This window comes from Salvelinus alpinus, chromosome 31 (genome assembly GCF_045679555.1).
Source record: "Salvelinus alpinus chromosome 31, SLU_Salpinus.1, whole genome shotgun sequence".
Taxonomy (NCBI): Eukaryota; Metazoa; Chordata; class Actinopteri; order Salmoniformes; family Salmonidae; genus Salvelinus; species Salvelinus alpinus.
In genome coordinates, this window is record NC_092116.1 from 20,670,822 (window position 1) to 20,693,188 (window position 22,367).

General features: G+C 43.8%; 1 protein-coding gene across 2 annotated transcripts; it reads right to left on the bottom strand.

Annotated features, from left to right (window-relative positions):
- Positions 1–1,327: 1,327 nt before the first annotated feature.
- Positions 1,328–21,402, bottom strand: LOC139561008 (ATP-sensitive inward rectifier potassium channel 10-like). 2 transcript variants are annotated; one of them, XM_071377806.1, is made up of 7 exons: positions 20,647–21,402; positions 20,005–20,084; positions 13,892–14,320; positions 13,397–13,608; positions 11,224–11,355; positions 10,893–11,070; positions 1,328–3,335 (listed from the first exon to the last, which is right to left on the bottom strand). In XM_071377806.1, the coding sequence occupies exons 3-7, from the start codon at positions 14,310–14,312 to the stop codon at positions 2,905–2,907; spliced, it is 1,374 nt and encodes a 457-aa protein (XP_071233907.1). In that variant the 5' UTR covers positions 14,313–14,320; positions 20,005–20,084; positions 20,647–21,402; the 3' UTR covers positions 1,328–2,904. The 2 variants fall into 2 exon arrangements, with proteins under 2 accessions (XP_071233907.1, XP_071233906.1); XM_071377805.1 differs by lacking the exon at positions 20,005–20,084 and having other exon boundaries at positions 20,647–21,401.
- Between the last annotated feature and the right edge of the window lie 965 nt (positions 21,403–22,367).

Below are 22,367 nucleotides of genomic sequence, written 5' to 3' on the forward strand. Positions count from 1 at the left end.
ATAATAAATGAAGGCTGAATTGCTAAATGTATCTGAACTAACATCTGAGTTTCTGTCGCTATCCATTTCGAAATAGCTGAACGAAGAGGCCTGCCTCCTCGCAGCTCGTTTGCGTGCACTTGCTTATACTTAGAGCTAAGTGTTAATTCTATAACATCAAAGATTGTGAATGTACTGAACATGAATGTAATAATGTTTGTGTATGGTTCAAAAGTCTAAACTCATGTCGACATGAATTATTATTGAAGGAGAATGCTGTTCTTACCCAGTTACGCAAATCAACAAGGAGTCAACAGAAACCATATATTTTTTAAGCAAGTCAGCCATAAGCTCCACTCTCTGGACAGCTTGATGTAGACCCTAAACGTTTGTGGGCACCGTTTGTCACAGTTATAGTGCATTTCATGTATTGTTTAGAGTTGTGTAGTGGCTTCGCTGGCAAGCATCTAAAAAAAAAAATGGGTTGTTTGCCCAACCAAGATTGACATGCTAAAATTGCCACTGTAATGTGATAATCATCTTGTGGGCTGACAGAAATGCTTTCCCCAAAACCTTCTCAATTAAACTTTAACTGCAAAGCCTGCTTACCTGGCAGAAGTATATCATTTGTATATATTATTTGTTGGTAGCAAACTTTGCCGTTAAATGAGCAGCAGCAATACAAAACCATAGCAAGACCTGCACATTAGATGGCACACTAGATGCGCAATTAACGACCCAGATGGGAATTACACTCCAAATGTTTTAGTTTTCTTCCAGGTCTAAAGAATGTCTCTTCTGGTGTGGTTTAAGCATTGACATGGGCTCAGAACATCCAATTTCGTTGTTTCTCTATGAACAATTGTAATTTTGAGAGTGAAAAAAAAAAAAATCTAAAACCAGGAAAAATACTACTGAGAACTATATTTGGGAAAGAAATCACAGATTTTACAGGACCCCCATTAGAGTTGTTTATTAACCATTATTTACCAGGTATATTGACAGAAAACATAGTGCACTACTTTCTCTTGTACACTAAGAACCCGGGGAGGAGTTGCAGGGGAGAAGAGAAGAGGAGAATGTGCCTATTTGAAAGCTAGAATAAAATGAGTAGCTCTCATGCTGGAAAACGTTGAGAGCTCTAGCTCCATCGTTCTCTAGGGGGAAAAACTACAATTTTTACTTTTCCCCTACCTGCGGCACTCTGGGGTTAAGAGTGCATTGTGGAAGTGTACAGCAACAAAAACCATATGGTATATCTTTAGTGCATGTTTCCTTCAGTGCTGGTTTCACGGAAACCGACACAGGTGTGGGGGTTTTGTTTGACAGAGACGGGCCAATACAGAGCTGTTGTAAATCTGCACTTTTATTAAAAACATTTAACATTTGTATATTATCTGTTCCAGTATTACAGATGGGACCTGGCCTGGCCAACACTTCATAGTATATTATCTGTTAGGGTGATGAGGTTGCGGTATTACAGATGGGACCTGGCCTGGCCAACACATTATAACCAATCACAGGCAATGGTAGCATTCTTGCCTGACATCATTGCAGACGCCTGCCAGATCTCACAACGAATGGATAGGTGTTTAACATGTCAGCTAACCACACCATATGATATTGAAATCTGATGCTCGACTGCACAGACACTGGCACATCAAAAGGCACAGTTTAGTGGCACGTTTTAGAAGGACCACTGGAGTGATCAGGTATTGAAGTACAGTCTAAGGAGGAATAACAAGTACATACATATGAACATGCATATGTTAAAACACACATACATGCAGTCTCGCACTCACATTGACTGAAACATATAAACATGCTTGTGTACACATACACCATCAAGTTAAAGTGCTTTTAGTATTGTTAACATACATCTCCAATACATATATTCCAGTGAGAGAAAAAAATAACAGAAACACTAAACATCAGGGTTGGAATGAATTACATTTCAATTCTAGTCAATTCAGGAAGTACACTGAAAATCCAATTTCATTTCTCAGTGCTTTTCAATGAGTGACAATGAACATTTGGAATTGGGATTTGGTTTACTTTCTGAATTGACCGGAATTTAAATGGAATGGACCACAACCCTGCTAAGCATATACTCAGGTGAATAAGTACTGCTGGATATCGCATCGTTAGGGACAGATACATACAGTATACATACAATATCATAAAAAATGTAATGTGTTTTATTTTCTCCAGTATTTCCACTCTCATGTCCTGCAGACAGAGTACCTTTCTGTGTTAAAAACAGTAACAGTACCATGATTACACAGGAGGATGGTGGCACCTTAATTGGGGAGGATGGGCTTGTGGTAATGGCTGGAGTGGAATAAGTGGAATGTTATCGAATACATCAAACACATGGTTTCCACATGGTTTCCACATGGTTTCCACATGGTTTCCACGTGATGCCAATCCATTGACTCCATTCCAGCCATTATTATGAGCCGTCCTCCCTTCAGCAGCCTCCACTGCATGGTTCTTTTGATTATGTCCTCGTGAACCATGTTTTGTCCTGGTAAACCAGTCAACCTTGACCTTTCCAGTCACACAAGTCTTCTTATAAAAATACAGACAAATTAAGTTTAAAAAGCTTTCTTGGTCCATCTTTGATTACAGGACAGTAGACACAAATGGGATGTATTTTGTTCCTTTGAAGGTTATCACCTGTTGAATCCTTTCCAACCACAAGGGGCGATACAAACGCATAAAGTCCAATAAAGGAGCGTGTGTGTGTGTGTTCACATTTCCCAACAGAGGAGCAGCTCATCTCTCTTTCATTCAACTTTTTATTCTCACTTGATAATTTATCAATCTCCATACAGTCTCCTCTCTTATCTCCTTTCTCGTAACTCTCTCATTCCATCTCATTCATGCTCTCTCTCTCTTTCCCTCCATCCTCTCTCTCTCTCTCTATACATTACTGATACGGACACTGAGGGGGCTACTGTCTCTCCCCCTCCCCCTGCCCCTGCCCCTCCCCCTGCCCCTCCCCCTCTCCTCCCCTTGATAGCTCTCCTCTAGTTTCATCTTCTCTGGGTCCGCTCCTTCCTCTGCTCCCCCTCTGCTGCTGCGGGACGAGTGCATGGTCGGGCTTGGGGGGGGGGCCTGTTTGAAGAGGGGCGGGGTTTTTGTTTTGTCCACCTTGTCGAAGAAGGTGAAGTCCGCCACATACTTCCCAGACGAAGACAGGGAGACCACGGGGGGGAACTCGTACCCCCACAGGATCTCATCTGGCAGGTAGGAGGTGCGCACCTGGCAGGTGGCGGAGGTGGGCTCCACTGTGGCACTCATGATCACCAGCAGCTCAAAGTCTGCCAGATCCGGATCCGTCCATCCCCCTCCTAGAACACAGGTAGAGTGAATGAAAGATACAAATTTAGCACTACAGATCCATAATAAAATTATAATAATAAATACATTTGGATATAACAATAAAAGACTAAACGCTATTTCTAAAGATACCGTCTGATTTCTCTACTGAATCCAGATTACAAAACAGATTTATTCTAAATTCCACGGTCACTTCCAAGCATAGGACACAGACAGAATGAAAGAGATTCATATCCATTATCACGAAAAGCAAGAATGGGATAATAGCAATAAAAGGATCATCTTTACTTTCCAACATAGACCAACTTCACTACTAAATCCAGATCACAAAATAGATGGACTAAATTCTCTGATCACTTCCGAGCGTAAAACCCAAGTTAAAGTGGAGATATAAACAGAGTCCAATGACAGAAGCCTTTTACCACATACATGTACACTCTCTCAAACACAAAACACACCCCACACACTTATTGTACGCACAAATAGCTGCACCACAAAGGCCTATATAGGTTGATAATGAACATCAAGCACACAAACAGTAAAGATACACACCCCCTTCAAGCACACTGCACAACTGCCTTAATTTTGCCAGACCCCAAGAAGAGTAGCTGCTGCCTTGAGTTACACCCCCTTTTTCCCTCAGAACAGCCTCAATACGTCAGGACATGGACTCTACAAGGTGTCAAAAGAGTTCCATTCACACTCTGAATGGCACACATAAACAATCCCATATCCGCAGGAAGTAGGAGTGCTGAGGATGCTGCACCCCCTTACAAATCTGAATGAAAAAAATGTATTATACCAAAAAACATTATTTTCAAACATATATATTTGTTCATAAAAGTAGTGCACTGGGCCTTTACAGGATTTATTAGCTGCCCAATAAAAACATTTCATCATCTCTGTTTTGGCAAAAAAGGTAGTTGTATAATTAAGAACAGTATCTTGCAGGATTCAATAGTTGGAATTGTAAGAGTTGTTGCCAGCAAGTTGCTGTCAGGGGGTGCAGAGCTGTTGACCGGGGTAGGGGTAGCCAGGTGGAAAGCATGGCTAGCCTTAGAAAAATGCTTATTGAAATTCTCAATTATAGTGGATTTATCGGTGGTGACAGTGTTACCTAGCCTCAGTGCAGTGGGCAGCAGGGAGGAGGCGCTCTTATTCTCCATAGACTTTAGTGTCCCAGAACTTTTTTGAGTTTGCGCTACAGAATGAAACTTTCTGCTTGAAAAAGTTAGCCTTAGCTTTCCTAACTGCCTGTGTATATTGATTCCTAACTTCCCTGAATCAAGAAAGATCAAAACCCTGTCCTCAAACATTTTCATCAAAAGTTGCAAAGTTATGGACAAAGACCCAAAACATCCACATCAAATTAAATATTTTCAAATAACATGGATAACAACCACTTTTTGTGCAGTTTTAATTTACCATCCTTACAAACCACTTCATGTAAATGTACATTACTGTATTGTATATAGGCTGGTCATCTAGGTTAGAACCTGTAGACTTTCTATCACCATGAAGAAAAACAATCAAATCAAATCAAATCAAATTTTATTAGTCACATACACATGGTTAGCAGATGTTAATGCGAGTGTAGCGAAATGCTTGTGCTTCTAGTTCCGACAATGCAGTAATAACAACAAGTAATCTAACCTAACAATTCCACAACTACTACCTTATACACACAAGTGTAAAGGGATAAAGAATATGTACATAAAGATATATGAATGAGTGATGGTACAGAACGGCATAGGCAAGATGCCGTAGATGGTATAGAGTACGGTATATACATATGAGATGAGTACTGTAGGGTATGTAAACATAAAGTGGCATAGTTTAAAGTGGCTAGTGGTACATGTATTACATAAAGATGGCAAGATGCAGTAGATGATATAGAGTACAGTATATACATATGAGATGGGTAATGTAGGGTATGTAAACATTATATTAAGTGGCATTGTTTAAAGTGGCTAGTGGTACATTTTTACATTAATTTCCATCAATTCCCATTTTTAAAGTGGCTGGAGTTGAGTCAGTATGTTGGCAGCGGCCGCTAAATGTTAGTGGTGGCTGTTTAACAGTCTGATGGCCTTGAGATAGAAGCTGTTTTTCAGTCTCTCGGTCCCTGCTTTGATGCACCTGTACTGACCTCGCCTTCTGGATGATAGCGGGGTGAACAGGCAGTGGCTTGGGTGGTTGTTGTCCTTGATGATCTTTATGGCCTTCCTGTGACATCGGGTGGTGTAGGTGTCCTGGAGGGCAGGTAGTTTGCCCCCGGTGATGCGTTCTGCAGACCTCACTACCCTCTGGAGAGCCTTACGGTTGTGGGCGGAGCAGTTGCCGTACCAGGCGGTGATACAGCCCGACAGGATGCTCTCGATTGTGCATCTGTAGAAGTTTGTGAGTGCTTTTGGTGACAAGCCGAATTTCTTCAGCCTCCTGAGGTTGAAGAGGCGCTGCTGCGCCTTCTTCACAACGCTGTCTGTGTGGGTGGACCAATTCAGTTTGTCCGTGATGTGTACACCGAGGAACTTAAAACTTTCCACCTTCTCCACTACTGACCCGTCGATGTGGATAGGGGGGTGCTCCCTCTGCTGTTTCCTGAAGTCCACAATCATCTCCTTTGTTTTGTTGACGTTGAGTGTGAGGTTATTTTCCTGACACCACACTCCGAGGGCCCTCACCTCCTCCCTGTAGGCCGTCTCGTCGTTGTTGGTAATCAAGCCTACCACTGTAGTGTCATCCGCAAACTTGATGATTGAGTTGGAGGCGTGCATGGCCACGCAGTCGTGGGTGAACAGGGAGTACAGGAGAGGGCTCAGAACGCACCCTTGTGGGGCCCCAGTGTTGAGGATCAGCGGGGTGGAGATGTTGTTACCTACCCTCACCACCTGGGGGCGGCCCGTCAGGAAGTCCAGGACCCAGTTGCACAGGGCGGGGTCGAGACCCAGGGTCTCGAGCTTGATGACGAGTTTGGAGGGTACTATGGTGTTAAATGTTGAGCTGTAATCGATGAACAGCATTCTCACATGGGTATTCCTCTTGTCCAGATGGGTTAGGGCAGTGTGCAGTGTGGTTGCGATTGCGTCGTCTGTGGACCTATTGGGTCGGTAAGCAAATTGGAGTGGGTCTAGGGTGTCCGGTAGGGTGGAGGTGATATGGTCCTTGACTAGTCTCTCAAAGCACTTCATGATGACGGAAGTGAGTGCTACGGGGCGGTAGTCGTTTAGCTCAGTTACCTTAGCTTTCTTGGGAACAGGAACAATGGTGGCCCTCTTGAAGCATGTGGGAACAGCAGACTGGGATAAGGATTGATTGAATATGTCCGTAAACACACCAGCCAGCTGGTCTGCGCATGCTCTGAGGACGCGGCTGGGAATGCCGTCTGGGCCTGCAGCCTTGCGAGGGTTAACACGTTTAAATGTTTTACTCACCTCGGCTGCAGTGAAGGAGAGCCCGCAGGTTTTGGTAGCGGGCCGTGTCAGTGGCACTGTATTGTCCTCAAAGCGGGCAAAAAAGTTATTTAGCCTGTCTGGGAGCAAGACATCCTGGTCCGCGACGGGGCTGGTTTTCTTTTTGTAATCCGTGATAGACTGTAGACCCTGCCACATACCTCTTGTGTCTGAGCTGTTGAATTGCGACTCTATTTTGTCTCTGTACTGGGACTTAGCCTGTTTGATAGCCTTGCGGAGAGAATAGCTACACTGTTTGTATTCGGTCATGTTTCCGGTCACCTTGCCCTGGTTAAAAGCAGTGGTTCGCGCTTTCAGTTTCACGCGAATGCTGCCGTCAATCCACGGTTTCTGGTTTGGGAATGTTTTAATCGTTGCTGTGGGTACGACATCGTCAATGCACTTCCTAATGAACTCGCTCACCGAATCAGCATATTCGTCCATGTTGTTGTTGGACGCAATGCGGAACATATTCCAATCCGCGTGATCGAAGCAGTCTTGAAGCGTGGAATCAGATTGGTCGGACCAGCGTTGAACAGACCTGAGCGCCGGAGCTTGTTGTTTTAGTTTCTGTTTGTAGGCTGGAATCAACAAAATGGAGTCGTGGTCAGCTTTTCCGAAAGGAGGGCGGGGGAGGGCCTTATATGCGTCGCGGAAGTTAGTATAACAATGATCCAGGGTTTTACCAGCCCTGGTAGCACAAGCGATATGCTGATAGAATTTAGGGAGTTTTGTTTTTAGATTAGCCTTGTTAAAATCCCCAGCTACGATGAATGCAGCCTCAGGGTGTGTGGTTTCCAGTTTACAAAGAGTCAGATAAAGTTCGTTCAGGGCCATCGATGTGTCTGCTTGGGGGGGAATATATACGGCTGTGATTATGATCGAGGAGAATTCCCTTGGTAGATAATGCGGTCGACATTTGATTGTGAGGAGTTCTAGATCAGGTGAACAGAATGACTTGAGTTCCTGTGTGTTGTTATGATGATCACACCACGTCTCGTTAATCATAAGGCATACCCCCCCGCCCCTCTTCTTACCAGAAAGATGTATGTTTCTGTCGGCGCGATGCGTGAAGAAACCAGCTGGCTGCACCGACTCCGTTAGCGTCTCTTGAGTTAGCCATGTTTCCGTGAAGCAGAGCACGTTGCAATCCCTGATGTCTCTCTGGAATGTTACCTGTGCTCGGATGTTCAATACAGTAACTGAGTACATTGAGACATCAAGTGGTTTGTGATGATGTGGCTCAGTTGGTAGAGCATTGTGCTTGTAATGCTCAGGTTGTGGGTTCGATTCCCACGGGGGACCAGTATAAAAAAGTATGAAAATATATGCGCTCACTACTGTTAATTGCACATAGAAATCAGTTGCCTTTGCAAAGTATTTCAAGAAACTGGAAAACATATATCAAGCAAGTATTTTTATGTTTTTATGAGTTTTTATGAGATTAACTGTTTTGTAGAGATAATTATCAGACTCAAGTTACAAATGCTGGTAAACACTCAAATACATGTAATTTAAAAAAAATGTCACCTTCCATGTCTCAATTGTCTCAAGGCTTAAAATCCTTCTTTAACCCGTTTCCTCCCCTTCATCTACACTGATTTGAAGTGGACTTAACAAGTGACATCAATAAGCAATCATAGCTTTCATCTGGATTCACCTGGTCAGTCTATGTCATCTGTGAAAACAGTCCTTAACTCTAACCTGGACCCAGTACTGCTCTCACTTCGTAACACACGCACACACATAGAAACGCACACGCACAAATATCACACACACACACGTATGCACCGAGACAAGCACACACAATGCATGATATGGTAGACTGTCTAGTCTATTCAGTCTCTGTTGTTCTTGACTACTGGTTTGAGCAGTCCTGACAGTGCTCTTCTGAGCAGCCTTTACAACCTCTCTGCTCCTCTCTTCTCACTCCTGTTAACAACTACAGTGTACTGAGGGGATTCCCGTTAGTGCACTCATTGTAACTCCTTACTGAAACTCCTGACACTGTCCCACCGTATTTGGCAAAATCCCCAACTCCCCGTCTGTGTGCACCCAAAGAGCTGCAGATATTTCCACAGAAATGCATCATGAGGATTTGAGAGCTGCCGTGAGAGGAGGCCAGATTAGAAGATAGATTCATAGATAGTGCAGGGGCTATTGTCGTAGCTATTATGTACTGTTAGTATTTTGATTCTTCTAGTAACAGTATTATGATACTTTAAGGTAGTATTACGATTTTTGCAGATATTACTTACATTTTCAAGGCACACAGTGTGAAGCCAAAAGCCAAATGCAGTGTTCTATGGGATCAGGCATCATTAAATAAACATATTACGTGTACAGTAACACAATGCCATACAATCTGACCACAGTCAATTTAACAGGAGGAGTTTGGGGCTCAACTACATAGAGACCCATTAGAGAGAGAGAGAGAAGGGGGGGGGGGGAGAGCAGTGAAGGAGTAGAGAGGTAGATCAGGGATCAGTATGGGTCAGTAATAGCTCTGTGGTTAGTGGTGATGAGAGGCCTGCCCTCCTGTAAGAGGATCCCCCCAGCTGTGTGTCAGCACCCCTCACTGTATCAGACTGTACCCCCATTGTCTTTTAATGAGAAGCCCTGGCACCCACTCACACACATTCCACTGACATACACACAGAGATGGGGAGAGAGAGAGACCCCTCTCCCGGTGTCATCCCCCAGACCCCAAAAAATGTGAATACACTGGAGTGAACTAATAGGTATTTCACTCTACACTGGAGTGAACTATAATGAAATGGTGCATGGTGTAAAGTCTCATTTGCATTTTTCCCAGGGTGTCTTTTCTCTTTGAGTGAATTGTTGAGTTTACCACCCATGACTGTATTTGTTAGTGACACAGACATGGTTGTTGAACTATTTCATTATTTCACAGCAAGGCCTGTGGGTTTCACCTAGTAAGTTCCTAGGCGAATGTTATAATTCAAATTCAACTTTGGCAATATATAGTACTTACATATATCATAAGGCCTTTATTTGATTGTTTAGTTTTACCCTAGCACGGTGGTGTTGGGAAACTCCTGGTTCACAGGCCACATCAGGCCTGCAAGTCACATTATGCTAGCTTGCAAAGTGATGGATGTGTAATTCCTATTGGAATCGAGACAGAGCTAGGATATCCAACAGTTGGAATTTTTGTTCACCCTCAACCCTCATTCAGAAAGACTGTCGGGATAATGGAAATTGATAAAGGAGACCACCTAAACCATTTAAACTGGAACAACCATTTCAGTAACAGGTGCAATAAATCTAATTAACTAATTGGATTAGTTTAGAAAAATATATGTTATCTTTGTGTAGCATAACATTATTCAATCAGTCAGTGTACATGCAAAAACACAGTAGTGCATTCTGGGAAATCTGATAATGATGGGTGTGGTTTTGATGGGACTGTTTTACTCTCTCACCACTGAGTTTTAATTTCACTCTTACAGAGTGATTTTAACTTCTGAATCGACACTGGCCGATTTGCTGTGTACACACGCATTCACATGTACAGTATGCACGCACGCACGCAAACACACACACAACCCTCTACAACAGGGATCGGCAAAAAGGTTATTTTCAAATACAATCACTTTTTTGGCACAGTTGTGCCAAACACTCCCCCCCTCATCCCTCTACTGTCCTGGTCCTGTTCCAAATGCCCTCTATCACAGCAGTGACCTTTAATCTCCTAAATTCACCCCTCTCTGTCTCTCCACACGGATGGCTTTCCGTTCCCACACCCCGGCTGACCCTCTCGTCCTGCTGGTGATTAAGACATGGGACATGGTCAACTAGAGCAACAACTTCACCTACTTTACACAGACTGTAAGGTACTGTAGTTCACTACACCACTACTACAACAGAACACTGAACCTGCCTGTCTATTTTACTACCATGTCTTAGGCCACTTACAGTAATATCAAATTGGACCAATAGGACAAGAACACTAGACGGTAACTACACTATACCTGCCTATGGAACTGGTAACCATCAAGTTTTAGGTCATGAAATAGGACCAATTGAAGGAGAACACACACCACAAATAACTGACCATGTGAACATTAAGCTACTGTATGTAATCATTCCTACCCTTGGCAGCCCAGGCTCTGAGCGGGCTGCTATCGTCTATGATGTGGTAGAAGGTGAGGGGGAGGATGAGGAAGGGGCTGTCGCTGGACGTGTCCACCTGGAAGGGAACGTTCCTCTGGTCCAGACGCATCGTCTCCCCCTCCTTGGTCTGGGACGTCTGGAGCAACTTCCCCGTCACCTAGGAGCCAAATGGAGTCATTTGGTTAGGGGACATGTGCAAGGATTCTGAAAAGAGGAGTGTCGATGGAAAATGACAACTGCGTCATTCTCACAGAGAGACAGACGCACAGACACACACACACACACATACACACACACACTGTGTCTCTACCGAGCAGCCCAGCAGCAGGCTCTTGCGCATGTTAGCCACACGGATCATTAGGCAGGGTCGGCCCTCGTGATTGGACACCACAGCGTACTGGCTGAACTTCACTGTCTCTCCTCTCTTCTTGGGCCGCGCCACCTGAGGACAATGGGGAAGAGTGTGTCAGAGCCACACAGTGTAGCATGATGAACTACACTACCCACAATGCTCTCTGGAACATATCCGGTTTGAGTAAATATTATTGTGCTGCACAGCCTGCTGTAAGTCTCCTTATCAATACACACAGGGCATGAACTTCCTATCATCTTAACCTCCACCCCCAACACGCACACAGAAACACACACACACATATAGATAACTCCGACCCTGAGTGAGAGATAGAGAGGGCAGCAGATAATTCATGTTATAGAAGGTTAGAATGATAAGAGGGAAGAGGAGAAAGGGAGAAGGGGATTGGGGGAGAGAGAGAGAGAGAGAAAGGGGGAGGGGGGAGAAAGAGAGGAAGAGAGAGAGAGAGAGAGAGGGGGAAAGAAAGAGATAGGGGGGAGAGCTGGATAATAAACACTGCTGTATGTGTTGACTGTGGATGGATGCAGTGCATATGTGACCCGATTTAGGAAACTAGCCACGACTTCACAGCAGAGCCGTTTGAACATAAATCATATTTATTTTAATCAAAATGCGTTTTTTTTTTGTTGCAGAAATGCCTTCTCGAACATGTGAACTTTCATGTGCCTTAATAACAAACTTGTATGCCATCTGTAAATACAAATAAAAAAGTTAAATTACGAGCCTTGTTGGTTAAGCCACAGAAGAAGTGAGCAACCTTCCCATTAGCCATGATTGGCTGAGATAATGAGTGGGCTGGACATGCCGAGAGAGGAGAGAGGATTGGTCTGCCATATAGAGGCTTCTGTTTATTTGAGCTCGTCAGTCTGTGTTGGTAATCCTGTCGAACATGCCTTTTAAAAATGTTTTGTTGTGTAGTGGAGCTGCATAAGTGTTGCTTTCCATTTTCTGGAGGATCAAGTTTTGAAGTCATGTATACAGGTAAGATAGTCTAGCGTTAGCTAGCTACATTTTCAGATATTATATGTTTCTAATTTTGACAAAGTGGTTTAATTTCAAGCTAAAGTGTACTGTTAGCTAATGTTAGCTGGCTGGCTCCCTAGCTGATGTTATTATTCGTTTCCCAGAGCAGTTTGTTTTCTAGTTAGAGTGTAATGTTAGCTAGCTAACATTGGACCTGGTTGGTTAGCTCCCAGCACTGTGGCATTGTTGGCACTTTGTTCATTGTTGTTTATCTAGCTAACGTTAGCTGACTGGCTCGTTAGCTAACGTTATGTGATGTGTGTGATCTTAAACGTTGTTTACCTAGCTAGGTTCATTATTTACCCAGCTAGCTATATGTCTGAAGCTAAAGTGTACTGTTAGCTAGCTAACGTTAACTGCTCCCTAGAGGACGTTATTATTCATTTCCCAGAGCTGTTTGCTTTTGTAGTTAGAGCCTAATGTTAGGTATTGCTGGCACTTTGTTCATTGTTGTTTTAACTAGCTAACGTTAGCTGGCTGGCTCATTAGCTGACATTACATGACGTGTGTACTGTACAACACTCGTTAAATATGGCCGGTGTCAGTCAACATCTGCAAAAAAGCGCAACAAAATTGTTGCCAGCAGAGCTGGTTAGGCTGTTTTCATGTTATCCAGAGTTAAACAAATCATCAGCCAGAGCGTCAAGTGTGCGCTTCGAGAGAGAAACAAGATGGGTGGGTGTGAACGATGCTGAATGGGTGTAGACAATGAAGAGCTCTTTACTAGACACAAAAATATTCAAAGGCGATTTTATCAAAAGTGAGTTTACAAGTTGATCAACTTTCAAAGAAGAATTACTTTCCCATTGTTCCTCAAATGCAGTGTATGATATACAATTTTGTAGCTCAGAGTCTCTACTTTTATCCAATGTAAAAAAAACACCATTTCACATTTTGCTACATAAGATCGAATCCAGGTGGTCAGTCACATATTATTGCACTGAAAATTTGACGTGATGTGTAGGTCCAGATTTTTCAGTGAAATACTGTATATCCATACTGTTTAGTGGTGGTTTACTTTATCAATGAATGTGATGGATGGTAAAGTGAACATCTTATCAATCTGCCCAGGGGAAGGGTGAGGTACCTTGGCGAGGAAGGTTCCAGTGATGAAGATCTCAAGCACCATGGTGATGACCAGTTGGAGGATGAGGAGGATGATGGCAGCGGGACATTCCTCTGTGATGCAACGGAAGCCGTAGCCAATTGTGGTCTGCGACTCCAGTGAGAAGAGGAACGCCCCTGTCAGAGTCTGCACCTGCATCACACACGGGGTGTGGTTGGACGGAGGGTCAGACTCTGGAGGTAGGGGTGGAGAAGGGAGGGACAGGGAGAGAGGCAAGGTTGTGAGATTGATATGGAAAGCAAAATATCTCAGGGTTTAAGATTATAGGGGAGGTACAACTGATTGTATTGGTATTTTGAGGTATCATTGCTCTCAAAGACCTTAGCATTCTGTCTCTCCCTCTTTCCCTTCCCTCCATCCTCACATAGCAGTGCCACCAGGTACCACAGAACCCCTCCCCTCCCACCTTCTCTCCCCCCATCCCTCTCTCCCTCTCTCCCCTTCCTCCATCCTCACCTAGCAGGTCTCCGTGCACCAGCGCCACCAGGTACCACAGAACCCCGAACAGGAACCAGGTCCCGGCGAAGGTGGCCGAGAACAGGAAGAGCTTGTAGCGCCACTGCATGTCCAGGAAGGTCGTCCAGATGTCACGCAGGTACATTGCCCCACGCCCGCTCACATGCTCGATGTGCACGTTGCTGTGCCCGTCCTTGGAGAGAACGCGCCGTCTCCGTCGGAGCGCGCAGACCGCCGTCGCTGCCCCCCCTGCCGCCGCTGCCCCCCCTGCCGCCGCTGCCCCCCCTGCCGTCGCTGCCGCCCCCACCCCTGCCGCCCCCCCTGCCTCCAGCAGCGGCTTCAGAACCTCCGTCTGGATCATGGAGTGACACACCTTCTGGGGGGAGGAGCCGCGCGAGGAGGGGGGAGTGGCCGACGTCATGGCTGCAGCTTTATCAGGGGAAGAAGGGAGGGATGGTGGGAGGGGGAGTTGATGATGATGATGGAGGAGTGAGGTAGGGGGTGAAGGGGGATAGAATGGATAAATGGGAAAGGAAGAGGGTGACGGTGGAAATTAGTGAGGGAGAGAGGTGAAGAGGGAGAGAGGTGAAGAGGGAGAGAGGTGAAGAGGGAGAGGAGTGAGGAGAAGGAGGAGTGTGGAGGGAGAGGGGAGAGAAGTGAAGGGGGAGAGAGAGTGAAGGAGAAGAGAGATGAAGAGGGAGAGAAGAGAAGGGGGAGAGGAGTGAAGAGGGAGAGGAGGGAGAGGAGTGAAGAGGGAGAGGAGGGAGAGAAGTGAAGGGGGGGAGAGAAGTGAAGGGGGGAGAGAAGTGAAGGGGGGAGAGAAGTGAAGGGGGGGAGAGGAGTGAAACGGGAGAAAGATGAAGAGGGAGAGGAGTGAGGAGGGAGGGGTGAAGCGGGAGAGGAAGAGATAAATATTGTGCAAAGTCAAAGTTGATGAAAAACAAGTTGAAAAGATTTTGTGAGAAAGGAGAGAAGCGGAAAGGAAGAGAGAGGTTGTTAAAGGGAGGAATGGAAGAGGTGACAGGAGTGGAACATTCGGGGTGTGGGGGGGAGGAAGAGATGAAGAAAGGAATAGAAAGAGAGGGACGTTATAAATGAGACAATTTTTCAAGTGGACAGATGCAGGCCTGTGGTTGTCAATGTGCTCCAAACTCTCTGTCACTCTCTCTTCATCCTTTTCTTCTCAGACAGAGCAGCAGCTGCCCTTTCAAAGTAAAAGCCCCCTTTCAGCGCAAAGTCACAGCTGTCTTTTCATTTTAAAAGCCCCTCTATAATGCTAAGGCGCTCAGATGTGTCTGCAGCACATCACGCTGGCTGGATCAAGAGGGACCGAAACAAGGCTTACTTATTCCCCATCCGAAACCAGGAACAGAAAAGCCGCATGTAGCCTAGTACCCGGAGCACAGGAGGATGGTGGTAACTTAATTGGGGACAGGCTCGTGGTAATGGCTGGAGCGGAATTAGTGGAATTGTATCAAATACATCAAACACATGGTTTCCACATGGTTTCCATGTGTTTGATGCCATTCCATTTACACCATTCCAGCCATTATTATGAGCCGTCCTCCCCTCAGCAGCCTCCACTGGTCTGGATCAACCATTTATGAATGGGCTTTGATCCCTGACACAATCTACTTCTCTTTCATTATCCCTTTTTCCCTAATGAAATAAAATGAACGTTTCAATCGTCTTACTGCCTTCCACGTAGTGGTACTGCTTTACACTTAGAGTTCAAACTATGACCGTACCACGTTGATGATTAGCCCCATACTGCCCCAGTAGTCTACTACCATGTGCAGCTCCAACGGGACATTCATCAGCTGTCACATGATCTCATCTTCACTTTCCAATAAATGTTTTTCTGTGTCAGAGAATTACGCGGTGTGGTTTGTGGACGCAGTACAGCAGGAGAATAGAGCTTGTCCAAATCAAATGTTATTTGTCACATGTGCCCAATACAACGGGTGTAGACTTCATGGTGAAATGCTTACTTACAATCCCTTAACCAACAACGCAGTTTTAAGAAAATAAAAGTTAAGAAAATATTTCCTAAATATACTAAAGTAAAAAAGTAACACAATAAAATAACAGTAGCGAGGCTATATACAGGAGGCCCCGGTACCGAGTCAATGTGGAGGCTATATACAGGGGGTACCGGTACCGAGTCAATGTGGAGGCTATATACAGGGGGCCCCGGTACAGAGTCAATGTGGAGGCTTTATACAGGGGGTACCGGTACCGAGTCAATGTGGAGGCTATATACAGGGGGTACTGGTACAGAGTCAATGTGCAGGGGTAGAGGTTAGTCAAGGTAATTGAGATAATATGTACATGTAAGCAGGGTAAAGTGACTATGCATAGATAATAAACAGCTAGAAGCAGCAGTGTAAAAAAATGCAAATAGTCTGGGTAGGCATTTGATTAGTTGTTCAGAACTCTTATAGCTTGGGGGTAGAAGCTGTTAAGGAGCCTTTTGGACCTAGACCTGTTGCGCCGCTACCGCTTGCCGTGCGGTTGCAGAGAGAATAGTCTATGATTTGGGTGGCTGGAGTCTTTGACAATTTTTAGGACCTTCCTGACACGGCCTGGTACAGAGGTCCTGGATGGCAGGAAGCTTGGCCCCAGTGATGTACTGGGACGTACGCACTACCCTCTGTTTGCTATCTATCAGGGCAGAGATGCCTCTTTTTCTCGTTGGGGATATAGAGACTTGCTGTTTGTGTGTGACTTTGGTCCGAGCATCCTTCTAGACTTTGTTCTGTATCCTCATCTGGACTTTCTCTATCTCTATATATATCTCTCTCTCTCGCGCTCTCTATTTCTATCTCTCTCTCTCGCTCTCTAACTCTCTATCTCTCTCTCTATCTCTCTATATATATATCTATATTTCTCCATCTCTCTCTCTATCTCTCTCTATCTATCTCACTCTATCTCTCTGTCTCGCTCTCTCTATCTATCTCTCCATCTCTCTCTCTCCCCCCCTCTCTCTCTATCTCTCTCTCTCCCTCTCTCTCTCTCTCCTTGGCTAAATGGTCCTTTTGTCTCTGCCTGCCTCTGCTTTCCAGACCAATAAAAAAAATAACCAACTAAAACAAAAGGCAGAGAACTAGGCGATCTGATACGCTCTCTACTTTCTGACCTTTCTCTCTGTGTGTCCCCACTCGCTTACTCTATTCTCTCTCCCCCTCTTTCCTCCCCCCTCCCTCCCTCTCTCCCTTCATCTCTCTCTGGTGCTGAAGCTCACACTGTGAGTATGAATAGGGATCTGTGTAGATTTCTGTGCTCAGAATACTAAATGGGAGGCGGGGCTTCGACTAGGCGCGTGTGATAGGCCGAGTACATTCCCAGCTGACCTCTGAACCCTACTGAGGCCTCGCCCACACATACAGTAAACACACATTCACATGTACAGCGACATACACAACACGGCCGTCTCAATATATCAATACCGATATTTCCCAAACAACACTTACTATTATTATTATTATTTTCCCTTGATTTAGTATTCCTTTTAACACTTCTGTGTCTTCCTCTCCACTATATTCTCTCTCCTTTTGAATCAAATTATGCACTGTAAAAAAAGATTTGTTGACTCAATTTACATATGTTTGTTTCCATCCTGCCTTAAAATGTCATGTCAAGTCCAATCCGGATTTCGTGTGGTGATTAAGAGGGGTTGGGTTAAATGCGGAAGACACATTTCAGTTGAATACATTCAGTTGTACAACTGACTAGGTATCCCCCTTTGCCTTCCCTTTCCTCCCTTTCTCCTTCTCGCCATCTCTCTCTCACTCTGTCCTGTGTGCACAAGAATCCTTTGTTTAGAGAGATGAAAGGGACAAAAGCCACCATTGAAAAATACGACTGAGTGAGAGAGAGGGAGAAAGTGTGTGTGTGACTGAGTGATCCTATGTGAGTATGTGTTAGAGAGAGAGAGAGAGAGAGAGATGACAAAAGGTACTCATTAGTATTCCTGAGCAGTGTGATCCACCATACTCCTTCCTGTCTCTCTGTGTGCACCCTTCCAATTCCCCAAACAACCTCTACACAACACTCCAACCACCTCCGAGCAACCCATGAAAACACTCCAAAAATTGCCCCACGACACTAATATGACCCTGCAAACAGAAAAACGACTTTTCAACCAAAATGAATCAACATTGATGTACCCAGCCAGGTGTGAAGTGGAGACACTTTGCTGCTGCCCTGTGCTCCTGTCGGGGTGATATGAATGAGTATGAGAGTCTCATGTACCCTACATATTCACTCAACCACCCCTCTATAACACTTGAGTACCTATAACGGACATGTTCAAGCAACAATCAAGTCTTGTATATTACACATGAACAGTATAAGGTGTAAAAATCCCCACACAGCCTCTGCAAACAAGCACTGGCACAACTTCTTCATTAACCAAACTATTTGTGTTCCAGGTACTCAAACTACCCACAAATTGACACTTGAGAAGCAAGCACATCTTGCACACTGTACCTGTATGGGTAACTCAGGTACATTTGACATTTACGTTTTAGCAGGCGCTCTTATCCAGAGCGTTAAGTGCCTTGCTCAAGGTCAGATTGACAGATTGTTCACCTAGTCGGCTGGGGGATTCGAACCGGCAACCTTTCGGTTACTAGCTCTTAACCGCTAGGCTACCTAGGCCTCACTACTTACACACACTGTGTGTTCACTACATTCAAGATACATTGAATCGTTTTAGTAGACCCTTGCCAGCCTTTCAATAACAAGAGCAATCACAGAGGGAGAAAACAGTACAGCTTAACAGTGTCTTTATCTAACTTGTTTAATGCATCCCAACTTAAATTCTGACATCTCTTTAGTGTCCATTTTACACATTGTAGACTTGACTTGTAAACCGCAGCCACTGGAATGTCCAATTTAAACTCTAATCATTGTGCCAGAGAGGAGATTGATGTTATAGTGCCAGGGTTGGTGCCAGAGGTCATTTGTCGGCACCCTCCTAGTATCCATGGTGATCTTCCTCAATGTGTCCCGGGTCAGGTTGCCTTCCTACAGGTGTGAGTTAGAACCCTTATCAACACTAATACAGTCTACAGCAACGTGTTTTTACGCCTTCATTCTTCTGCAGTTTTAGACCGAGAGGAACTGAGGTCCCACTTTAAACTTTAAATCATTGGCCACTTTAATAAATGGATCACTAGTCACTTTAATAATGCCACTTTAATAATGTTTACATATCTTGCATTACTCATCTCATATGTATATACTGTATTTTATACCATCAATTGCACCTTGCCTACGCCGCTCTGTCATTGCTCATCCATATATTTATATGTATATATTTGTATTCCATTCCTTTACTTCGATTTTTGTGTATTGGGTAGTTGTTAGATTACATGTTTCGGTAAATTGTTAGATTACATGTTAGATATTGCTGCACTGTCGGAACTAGAAGCACAAGCATTTCACTACACTCGCAATAACATCTGCTAACCAATGAATTAGACCAATAAAATGTCATTTCATTTGATTTGATTTAAACAAAGTACAGCTTATAAAGCTTTTATACAGTACACACTGTAAAAATGTGTTTATGTTTTTATGGGAGCTTAGTTGCAGCCAGCTACCTGTAAATTCCGTAATAAAGGTACTGTACGTTACCGTAATTTCCAAAGAGACCATAAAAGTACATTTTCGGTAACATACTGTACTTATTTTTACAGTAAGTTACAGGTAACTGGCTGCCAGTAAGTTAACAAAAAACAACAGGATTTTTTTTACAGTGGACATAAAGGCTTCGTAAACACTACATAAATACTTCACAAATCATCTATAAGTTTATGTCATACTCTATAAAGGGTGTATAAACATGCATAATGCCTTATGTCTTTGGCAATTCAGCCTACAGTGGGAATGGTTATGTCACCCTTTATACACCATTTATAGAGTTTGACATGTGCTTATAGATGATATGTATAGCATTTATGTAGTGCTTATGAAGCCTTTTGCAATTTTATAGCCTTTATAATTTGTACTTCATATAAAGTGGAACCAGAAGAGAATGAATAATCAAAGTGACAATTAAATCAAAATTATAAAATTCTAATCAAGTACTGTTACTAAATACTTACATTTTTATTGATTGAAAATGCAGAGTATGTTGAAAACGTAATAACGGCCACAAGAAAACTTCCCTTGAGATGATGTCTACCTATTATTTTACAAGGTGTGATGGGGAAAAAAGGAAGAAACATGATTCCAGCATCTCTAATCTAAACGGTCATTTTAGTCACATACAGGTGTCCACAAACTCCAGCGCCACGTATAAGTGCCACACACACAGTGGGCCCAACCACTACCGTAAAAACACTAACCCGCTTAGTAGCATTGATAGGCTACACTCACCCTGTTCTCTGTGTGTGGGTGCACCTGTGCTCTCTGCTCGTGTCCTCTCTTGCGTACCAAGCCAAATAGCGTTCCAATTCATTTCCTTATTATGGTTATTCTTCATGAAGAGGGTGAAACATACATAACTCTATTTTGTAACTTAATAGGTCTAACTTTTCATCAAGCTCTGGCCTTTTTATATTCGACCCTATCGATATAACTCCCTGCTGTCTCTCAGGTGAAAAATCACCAATTAGCTTTGCTGCTAACAACTTATATGTATTCTGTAAGATAAGAATAATCAAATAATTGTTGATGATCAAGTAAGCTAATGAGAGCAAACTGAATTTAGGCCCATGAATTAGAATGTGCGTGTCATCACTTACCTTTTGTTGCAATTGTTGAATGCAATTTTGAGACTTTTAAAAGTGTTTGTATCTCCCAAAACACATTTAAAAAATGTATGTTGTGATCAATTTGCCTATTTGTTGACTTTTTACTCAGTGCGACATCATGGATTGGAGTATTGCGCACTTGTTGACAGTTCTCTCACACGCATGAGCACGAGACACGCAACTTTCATTGTCTACAGATTTCCATCCTGATTGTAGTTCTAGATATTTCCATTATAATTCTTATATGCCTAACAATTAAACATTTTTTACAAAAACGTTCAAATCAACAAGTTTCTGTAGCCTACTAATCTAATCGCGAATTTACCAAAGACAAATCAATGGTTTCTCTAAGACTGAAGTGTCAGTCGGTACCGGTTCCGGTTGAACGTTACAGAGTTATTATGTAATAAAATAGTTGCAATGTCCCCGTTGCATCTCGAGCTGTGATGGTTCTCGGGTTCATGTAGAAGTTGAATTGTCCTCTTCTCTCAAGTTTTCACTTGTCTCTCCTTATAAATGAAAAAGTAGCCTATTCAGTCACTCAACTGGACTCAGGACATTTTAATTCATTAATTCAACTCTCCTCCCACCCTTTCTCTCTCCCTCTCTCGCTCTCCCTCTCTATCTCTCACCCTGTTCACTGTAAATGGGTCCCTTGTTAAGGGTTCCTCGACTGTTCAGCCTTTGTCAACTTTCTCATGTAAATGTCTGATGGTTAAGATACACGCCTGGAAGTTATTTCACTGATGGAACGCGTGGAGGTAGACTATTTACAAATCAGAATGAACAACAGACACTTTATTGTGGACTTGGCTCCTCGCAATTTTGCGTCGGCAAAGTTGGCCAATGGTTTGACTGAATAATGTCGGCTTCGCTCTGTGAGGCCATGCCATGTCCGCCTGCAAGGAGAGAAACGCTATACACGTGCTCCCGCCGCGACGGACATCAGAGGAACTGTCCTGAATAATAATTGAAGAAAACAAACAAGACCACTGAACAGTTAGGTTTACCCAGAACAATGAAAAAGCTATAACCTCCATGTCTTGTTACAGTTAATATCAATGCCGATTACTTATCTTATAGAATCAGGTTTATTGGAAAAAATAAAAGGCCAACTTGATGAAAGACCCCATGTGAAGTTTGTTTTGGCGGGAGCTGGATGTCCAGCGTGCCCCAGCTGAGCGACCGTGGTGGGAGGCAGATGCATGAATAAACCTGAGCTGCACGAGATTTGCTGGACCTTTTTCACACGAGCATCAATCTCACGGACCCACCCACCCGCCAACGCGTGTTGTTCCATCCTGTAGTCTCCGGTCCCGCTGAGAGAGTTGTTCCCTCATCCGTGCACGGGCACCTAAAGGTGTGTGCGCGCGCGCGCGTGTGTGTCCAGGGGAGAGTCCTTGTTCAAGGTTACAGCCTGGTGGGGATGATGCATAACGTCTTCACTGGATTACATTATTACAAATATACACCGCCTTCAGAAAGTATTCAAACCCCTTGACTTTTTCCATATTTTGTTGTGTTACAGCCTGAATTTAAAAATGTTTACATTTAGATTTTAATGTCAAAGTGGAATTATGTGCAATATTTGTTTTTATTCGAAATGTTTACAAATGATTAAAAAAGAAAAAGCTGCAATGTCTTGAGTCAATAAGTATTCAAGCCCTTAGTCACATAGTAAGTTGCATGGATAATTGCAATAATACGTTGCA

Excerpts from the sequence above, each read along its gene's own strand:
- LOC139561008 (XM_071377806.1), bottom strand. The coding sequence starts at position 14,312 with ATGACGTCGGCCACTCCCCCCTCCTCGCGCGGCTCCTCCCCCCAGAAG. Across the intron at positions 13,609-13,891 it reads GGTGCACGGAGACCTGCTAG|AGTCTGACCCTCCGTCCAAC; the intron begins GTGAGGATGGAG and ends CCCTACCTCCAG. Across the intron at positions 11,071-11,223 it reads GCCTGCTGCTGGGCTGCTCG|GTGACGGGGAAGTTGCTCCA; the intron begins GTAGAGACACAG and ends TTTGGCTCCTAG.